Source organism: Leguminivora glycinivorella, chromosome 10 (genome assembly GCF_023078275.1).
Source record: "Leguminivora glycinivorella isolate SPB_JAAS2020 chromosome 10, LegGlyc_1.1, whole genome shotgun sequence".
NCBI classification, from domain to species: Eukaryota; Metazoa; Arthropoda; class Insecta; order Lepidoptera; family Tortricidae; genus Leguminivora; species Leguminivora glycinivorella.
In genome coordinates, this window is record NC_062980.1 from 20,762,515 (window position 1) to 20,771,149 (window position 8,635).

At 35.9% G+C, this 8,635-nt stretch overlaps 1 protein-coding gene across 1 annotated transcript; it reads left to right on the top strand.

Moving 5' to 3' along the window:
- Window positions 1–1,899: 1,899 nt before the first annotated feature.
- LOC125230078 (larval cuticle protein LCP-17-like) lies at window positions 1,900–8,218 on the top strand. The gene is made up of 4 exons (XM_048135083.1): window positions 1,900–1,980; window positions 4,842–5,033; window positions 6,155–6,256; window positions 8,000–8,218. Exons 1-4 carry the CDS (start codon window positions 1,978–1,980, stop codon window positions 8,105–8,107), a joined length of 405 nt encoding a protein of 134 aa, XP_047991040.1. The 5' UTR covers window positions 1,900–1,977; the 3' UTR covers window positions 8,108–8,218.
- The last annotated feature ends 417 nt before the right edge of the window (window positions 8,219–8,635 follow it).

The following is an 8,635-nucleotide window of genomic DNA, read 5'->3' on the forward strand; positions in this document are numbered from 1 at the left end:
TCTGTGTACTGGACATAGCAAACGAGCAGGAAGGTCGCCTGATTGTAAGCGATCACAGCCGCCCATGGACACCTGACACCAGAAGGGTTCGAGTTTCATTGCCAGCCTGTTTAGAGGGATGTACGCTATTTTCTAGAAGGTTTGAAGGACGTATTGATCCGGAATACTGCATATTCATTCTACAGTTTAGCTGTGCGGGGCAGGAAGTTTCTGGAGAAACCCACAGTTGTCAACACAAGTACAAGTTACAGTTTCCAAGTGGTAGTCAATGTTTAATATGACAAGTGTTGTAACCTCATGACGAAGTCTGCGTTGCAGGTGTTAAAATATTATGTGTTTGGTTGTAAAATATTTTGTGTTATTTTTTTCCAATAAATGTTTTTCATAAGTCCTTTTAAAAATATGACAAGTTGGAAAGAGACTTGCGCTTGTAATTAAATTTGTAACTTTTAGTTTTGAGAAATGGGCCCAAGGGCATTTATTATCATGACAAAATAATATATAAGGCCCAATCATATAATAAAAAAAATATTTGCCACTGAAATTTTAACTCATAAGTGTAGAAAAAAGAGTTTCTTTTATTTCGTTTGAAAATGGAACGAATCTTTTCTAATTGCTTCGGTTTTAATTTAATCGAAATGAATAACTTTTGGTAATGATGCCTTTTGGTATTAAGTTCGCCTTTTGTACATTTTTTTACTGTGCAATAAAGTTTAAATAAATAAATAAATTAATAACTAAATAGGTACCTAATAATAAAATAAAGGCAAGTAGGTATGCTAGGTTGTACATGTACTAAACGCCCATAAAGAATGCACATCAGTTTTTCGTCTTCGTAGAGCGTTGTCTCTTTCTTGCTTATGTGACGTTGTCTCTTTCCAAAGACCGATGTGTATTCTTTATGGCCGTTTACTGTACTACATATAGGTCGCAAATTTTCGGTATTTTAGCGGCTATTTTAGCGGGTATTTTAGCCGAATTTACAGGTTTGTATGAGATTTTCAAAATTTCAAACCTAATGCGGGGACTGAAGATGTTGATTAAAAAGCTGAAATTTTGCACAAAGGCTTCATAGACTAAGGGTCATTGATTGATAACAATTAGGTTTGCTAATTCCAAAAGTGTTTTTTTGATCCACCCTAATATAGGTAGGGCTTTGGGTGAGTGGCCTTAGGAGGGTAGGTAGAGTAAACTCGTTGGATGACACGCCTAATTCAAGTGATACAAGCTTTGCCCCGTGTGGTGACGGGTTAAGAATTTCACCACCCCTTTCTTCCCGTGGGTGTCTTAGAAGTCGACTGTGGGATATGGGATATGGGTTAAATTGTGGCGTAGGCAAGAGGCCGGCAACCTGTCACTGCAATGTCACAATTTGGATTTCTTCCAACCCCTTTTTGCCAAGAAGTGGCACTGAAACTTGAGTAGTTTCATGTGCTCTGCCTACCCCTTTATGGGATACAGGCGTGATTATATGTATGTATGTATGTACAAGCTTTGAAGCACTATAATTCCGAAAGACGATTTTTGGTTGTTTCACCGAATGAAGCGAGTTTACCCTATTTTCTATAACTTATTCCAGTTTTCCCACTGGTTATACTATAATTACGCGTTTGATTGTTACAGATATTATTGGCCGTTTTAGCGCTTTTTGAAGTAATCTACTTATTTAATAAACATTCATCTATTAGGGCCAAAATTTATACATAGAAATGGCCATAATGTTTGTATGAACATTGGCCACAAGTATTTCCTAGGAATCTAATTTGACCTTAAAAATAACGCTTTGGAAGTTTCGACAGACGTATCGATCTTTTGAATAAATTTATCTACATGTTTAATTATCCTTGACACTTGTCTAGCTAGTAATAAAATCTAAATCTATTATTTAATATTGAAGAAGATACTTTTAGTATAAAAGGACAGTCAGATTTTTATTTAGCCAGACTGTTCTCAGACTCCGTAGCGGTAACTAACAAAATGGTAATATATTAAATTATTATAAAAAAATGTTTAATGAAATATGTAATTTGATTAGTTCCCAAAGTTACAAATATTTTACATCATTAATGATATGTTTTACATAATTGCTTTAAATGTAATATTTTAGATGAGATACAATAAAGTACTAATAAAGATTACAAGAAAAAAAAAATAAATTAAAATGATTTTGGCTCATTGTATTATCTAAATTGGGTTTACCCTTGAATCGCCGACAGACACTTGTTCGAATATTATTTCAAAGACAACGTTTCAAATAATTTCATTTCATCGACAGTTCATATCGTAGAAAAATCGACACAAGTAAAATCAAACCGTAGACTTTTACTTCGTAGATAAGTTATTCCGAGTATACTTTATATCGTGGTGTTTCATTTCGTGTTTTTTCATTTCATTTTGTTTTACATTAAATACAATTCATTACGAATAATATTATTTCAATTATGATTTCTTCTAAAATTTTACAATTTATAAACTGTTTGTTTAGTCACAGTTCTAATCTAACCTAAACCTACTTTAAAAACGGTTCGTTGTTGTGTAGGGTCGCAGTTTTAACCTAACCTAAACCTACTCTGCAAGCCGTTTGTTTCTGTGTGATCACAGTTCTAACCTAACCTAAACCTACTCTGTAAACTGTTTGTTTTTGTCTGTGGTCACAGTTCTAACCTAACCTAAACCTACTATATGTATAAACCGTTCGTTGATGTGTAAGGTCGCAGTTCTAACCTAACCTAAACCTACTCTGCAATACGTTTGCTTCTGTGTAAATCACAGGTCGAACCTAACCTAAACCTACTCTGTAAACTATTTGTTTCTGTGTGGTCACAGTTCTAACCTAACCTAAACCTACTCTGTAAGCTGGTCGTTTTTGTGTGTGGTTTAAAAGCTATTCGTTGTCGTGTAGGTCGCAGTTCTAACCTAACCTAAACCTACTCTGTAAGCTGGTCGTTTTTGTGTGTGGTCACAGTTCTAACCTAACCTAAACCTACTTTAAAACCCGTTCATCGTGTTGTAGCATCGCAGTTCTAACCTAACCTAAACCTACTGGTACTCTAATATAGGATTAAAGCCAATGGTCATAGTTTAATTATGGACGTATGTGATGTGCCACGATAAAATCGACAATTTGAAGTTTCCTAGAATAAAACATCCATAAATGTGTAGTGCGACAAATGAGAAAGTTTTGTAATTATACGTCGACTAAATGAATTGCGATGTTTTGTAGTTCTGTTATTTGAAGTACTTTGAAATGAATCAGCGATGAAGAAATATTAGTTGAATAGTATTTATTAAAATTAAGAAAATTTCAAATAAATAGTAGTTGAAACCAAATTACTCGAAACAATTTTACTCGAACTAAACTTTCGATGATTTGTTGTCGATGAAATGATATTCGATGAAAAGTTTGTCGGCGAAACAAGGGTACACCATCTAAATTGACTAAAACTTCATTTAGTAAAATCGCGTCGCGTTCAAAACGTCTGACCAAATACAAATAAAAGTGCTACGTTGTGAAGTTACTTTCAACTTTAATTACTGGTTCCCAATGTTGTACCATTTTCGCTTGTTAACAACGAGTTACTAATAAAATCAAACAACAATAATAATGTTTTCCTCTGAATATAAAATCTTGAAGTATCGTTTGTGGACGTTTCCGCTTGTTAAAAATTGATTTTATAATAATTTTGTACAATTTTCGCTTATCTACTTACCTACGCTATACCATAGAGAAATAAATATAAATAAATAAATAAATAAATATATACATTCTTACACAGATTGACTGAGGCCCACGGTAAGCTCAAGAAGGCTTGTGTTGTGGGTACTCAGACAACGATATATATAATATATAAATGCTTATATACATAGAAAATATCCATGACTCAGGAACAAATATCTATGCTCATCACACAAATAAATGCCCTTACCGGGATTCGAACCCGGGAACGCGGCGTAGCAGGTAGGGTCACTACCGACTGCGCCAGACCGGTCGTCAAAGGAAAAGAAAGGAAAGAGTTCTGTTGTAGTCCATACATCAGTGAATGCGAGTTATCTGTAGCGACATCTAGCGTCAATCACGCCTCAATCATGCGTCAAATAGCGTAAATTACCAGTACCACTACTCGAAACTAGGTGTCAACAGTGCCTCGCCTGCCAAAAAATTATTATTAAAACAGTTTACAACTTGTATTACAAGCAGAAGGAATTGAAAACAGAATACTGATGAATACTATTGTAATATTAGCTAAACATTCTTGAGCATTCTTTTCGTTCGTGACGACATCTATTGACAAGTAGCAGTACTGATAATTTACGCTATTTGACGCGTGATTGAGTCGTGATTGACGCTAGATGTCACTACAAATGACTCGCATTTACTGATGTATGGAGTTACAACTCTTTCCTTATTTATTCCTTTACTAGCTTTTGCCCGCGGCTTCGCTCGCGTTAGAAAGAGACAAAAAGTAGTCTATGTCACTCTCCATCCGGGTAATTCCATGTAACAGAGTAATGTAAGTGACCAATTATTTGCATGTTTTTTTATTCATGGTGCTAATTTAAATATCAATATATCTAAGGATTAAAAGTAGGCTTATCTAGAGATAAATTAAGATTTCAATTTGCATCATAAATAAAAAAACATGCAATGAAGTGGTCACTTACATTACAGTTACGTGGAATTGCCCATCCCTTCAACTATCTCCACTTAAAAAATCACGTCAATTCGTCGCTTCGTTTTCCGTGAAAGACAAACAAACAGACACACACACTTTCCCATTTATAATATTAGTATGGATGGCTAATACGTCCATTTGCAAAGCTAGTTGTAACTTTTTTTCCAGAAATTCCTAGTAGCTATTGCCCTGGCCGTGGCCTGCGTACACGCTGACGTGGCCCACCTGAAGGGTAGTGACGTCGACGCCCAAATCCTCAAGTTTGACTCCGATGTCCAACCTGAGAGCTACCATTACGGCTATGAGACCAGCAACGGCATCTCCGCGCAAGAAGCTGGCCAACTTAAGGTCGTGAGCAAGGTTAGTTTATGCAAGGATTATTTATATAGGACTAGCTTTTGCCCGCGGCTTCGCTCGCGTTAGAAAGAGACAAAAAGTAGCCTATGTCACTTTCCATCCCTTCAACTATCTCCACTTCAAAAATCACATCAATTCGTCGCTCCGTTTTCCCGTGAAAGACGGACAAACAAACAGACACACACACTTTCCCATTTATAATATTAGTATGGATTTACATACTTCATACTAAAAATCGTACCTCGATTTTTTAGCGCCACCTATTAAATACTATCATAACTACACTGACGATGCCTATTTACAATTTTTTTATATCATGATTTTAAAATAAAAAATTATGTCATTTGTTCTTATAATTAAAAATAAGAACACGAAAAAATATTTGGAGAAAATATGATTTTGTCAGGCTGCAAAATGCGCCATCTAGTTTTAAGCCTAAAAACCCATACATTTCGTACGCTTTTTTGTATGGCCTTTGTCAGTCATCATGTAGTTGATTTGTGTTATTAAGTAGAGGTAGTCTGTCTACTCGAAATAGCAAAAAAATGATAATCATCATTGTCCAACCATTTCTGCCGACCGTAAATTTATCCAGACGCTTGAAAGACTCTTTAACTTAAGTACCTTATTTTATCAAGCTAGTACGCTACGGCTGGCGGAAATGGTCTGACAATGATATTTTTCAAATTCTAGCAGTATAAAACATACTTAAAAATCAGCCTTGAGAACTTAAGAAAAGTTCGTTTATATGTTTTTTTTTGCAAATTTTATAGACATTAAATTTAATGTAGAGGTATTATCCAATATGTTTTCTCAAATATGCAATGAAATATTGTCTTTGCGTTCCTTAAAATGGGCTGGGAAGTATCGCTTTTTGGGCGCAACAACTCGAGAGAACTGTAAAGGGATTTCATATTATTTTTAGGCCTAGGCCTGCAAAGTAACTTTTTTTTATAAAATATTGTCCTTTAGAGCATTTTTTTTATTTCATTATATGTTTGAGAAAAGCACTATACATGCACTTGGCCGGAAATCCTCATTTTCCCGGCCTCTGATGTAATAGTACTATTTGTCCTTAAGAAATTTAGGGTTTACAATCCACTAAACTTATTTTATCATAACAGGACGAAGCAAGTATTGCAGTCCAGGGTCAATACCAATACCAAAGCCCAGAAGGACCGATCCAGCTCACTTACGTCGCTGACGAGAACGGTTACCAGCCCCAGGTATTTATTTAATTATCTTGGAGAAGAGCGAGAGGCTGGCAACCTGTCACTGCAATGTCACAGTTTCGTTTTCTTTCAACCCCTTATTTGCCAAGAGTGCCTTGAAGCTTTAGTAGTTTCATGTGTTCTGCCTACCCCTTTATGGGATACAGGCGTGATTGTATGTATGTATGTATGTATGTATGTATTAGAGATGGGCCGAATACGAATATTCGCCGAACATTCGGTTCAGCTGTTATCCAACCGAACATTCGGCCGAATATTCGGTTCCGCCATATTTTAAATTCTGGCTTAGAGTTAAAAACTTTTCAATGATTGGTAATGGGCTAATGGGTACTAAGGCTCATAATGTTCCTATAATTTAGTACATAAGAAAATTTTGTTTTTTTGTTTCTTAAGCTACGTTATTTTTACCTTTTACGTAATTATCGTAGGTACTTATATTTTAACACATTTTATCTCCCTTTGGTAGTTTCTTAGAATGCAGAAATAGGGTGTCATTATTCGATGAAAAACGAAACAATTAACGCTATTTATTTATTTTGTTTATTCGGTAAATATTCGGCAATCTAACCGAACTATTCGGCCGAATACGAACATTGTAAAACTTGCCGAATATGCCGAATACCGAATATTTACCGAATATTCGGCCCACCTCTAGTATGTATGTATGTATCTCGGAGAAGGACATATTACACATACATACAGAGATATAAGTACATAAATTCGCGCCTGGATTCCCAGAACGGGCATTCCGTTCCCAATCGGACAGAGCACATGAAACTGGTCAAATTTCAGTGCCACTTATAGCAATGAAGGGATTGGATGAAAACCAAATTATGATAAAACAACAGGGTGGCTAGCCGAATGGCACAATCGCTCACGAAACGCTCACGAAACGAAGCGCTAGTAGATATCTATCTCTATCGCGCTTGCGTATTGGCGCAACAGAGCCAGCGGCGTATCGCTTTCGTTTGGCGTCGGAGAAATGCCATTCGGCTACGGGGCCTGGTTCATCATCGCAAAGAGGATCAAGTATTATAGAGTTACTGTCAAAGTAAGATATGTAATCACATCACAGTGCATAGACTGCCAGCTCTCGTCACAAGCTTAAGACTTTTAAACCTCAGTTTTGACAATTTGGCCCATATTTTCAGAACATTTTTATATTAAAGGAAAAAATGGAAAAATTTACGCTTCCGGCGGGACTTGAACCCGCATCATTTGCTATTCGTGCAAGGCTCTCAACCAATTGAGCTACGGAAGCCACGCCGGACATCGCAAATCTTTCCATGCCTTTCCTTATGTACACACGTCTTGGGGTGACGTCTAGCGCCATCTACCGACAGACTATTACATCTTGTTGTTGTATATTTTCAGCTTGATATGTGTTAAAATGTCAAATATTAATATTAGCGTCATCTAGCCGAACGTCACCTTTGGGGGCAAAGGCACTATCTAGGCCACCGTACCTTTTTCTATATGGTTCTGAGGTACGTTTTTTCTTAGACTGTAGCTGTCTATACAGGGTTACATGTCTTTGACTTCAAGCCAAATTTTCAAACCTGAGGTTTAAAAGTTTTAAGCTTGTGTCGAGAGATGGCAGTCTATGCACTGTGATTACATATTTACTTTGACAGTAACTCTCTATTATACTTGAACCTCTTTGCTGAAGTACACTTGTATACTTGTGTGTCTGTGTAAAATCCTCCCAAAATACTTATTTACACATTTATCTTCCAGGGTGCCCATCTGCCTACACCCCCACCACCCCAGCCGATCCCCGACTACATCCAACGTTCCTTGGATTGGATTGCAGCTCATCCTCAGCCTGTGAACCAGAAGTTTTAAGACGGATTCAAGACCTTGACAGACTCTTCATTGACGACCAACTGCTGCTAAATAGATTAACCTATTCAAAGGACGCATCGCTGTCTATGAAATAAACAGTGATTGACTTCATATGTTTTTTTTTGTTTGTACCGTCCACGAATTTCACGAAATTGAAGAATCGCCATTTTTCATTCAAATCGGGTCGCCATAAGCGATACACTCGTCAGCAATTCCCGTCAACTTTGTACAAAAATTAAGGGAAAAGTTAAATTTGTTTTTATTAATTCCTATTTTGTTACTAAGATTTTGTTGATGAATTGAGATTTTATTAAGTTTTATTTCGTCATTAAGGTTCTAGTATCTATATTTTCTTAATTATAACAATTATCCTGTATATATCTTACAGATTCAGATTCAGATTCAGATGATTTATTAATAAATGTACATCTCATTTACATGTCGTCAACTATAAACTATAATAAATTAAAATTAAAATTTAAAATTAATTAGTAAACATAACAAAAATAAATTTATATAATTATTACA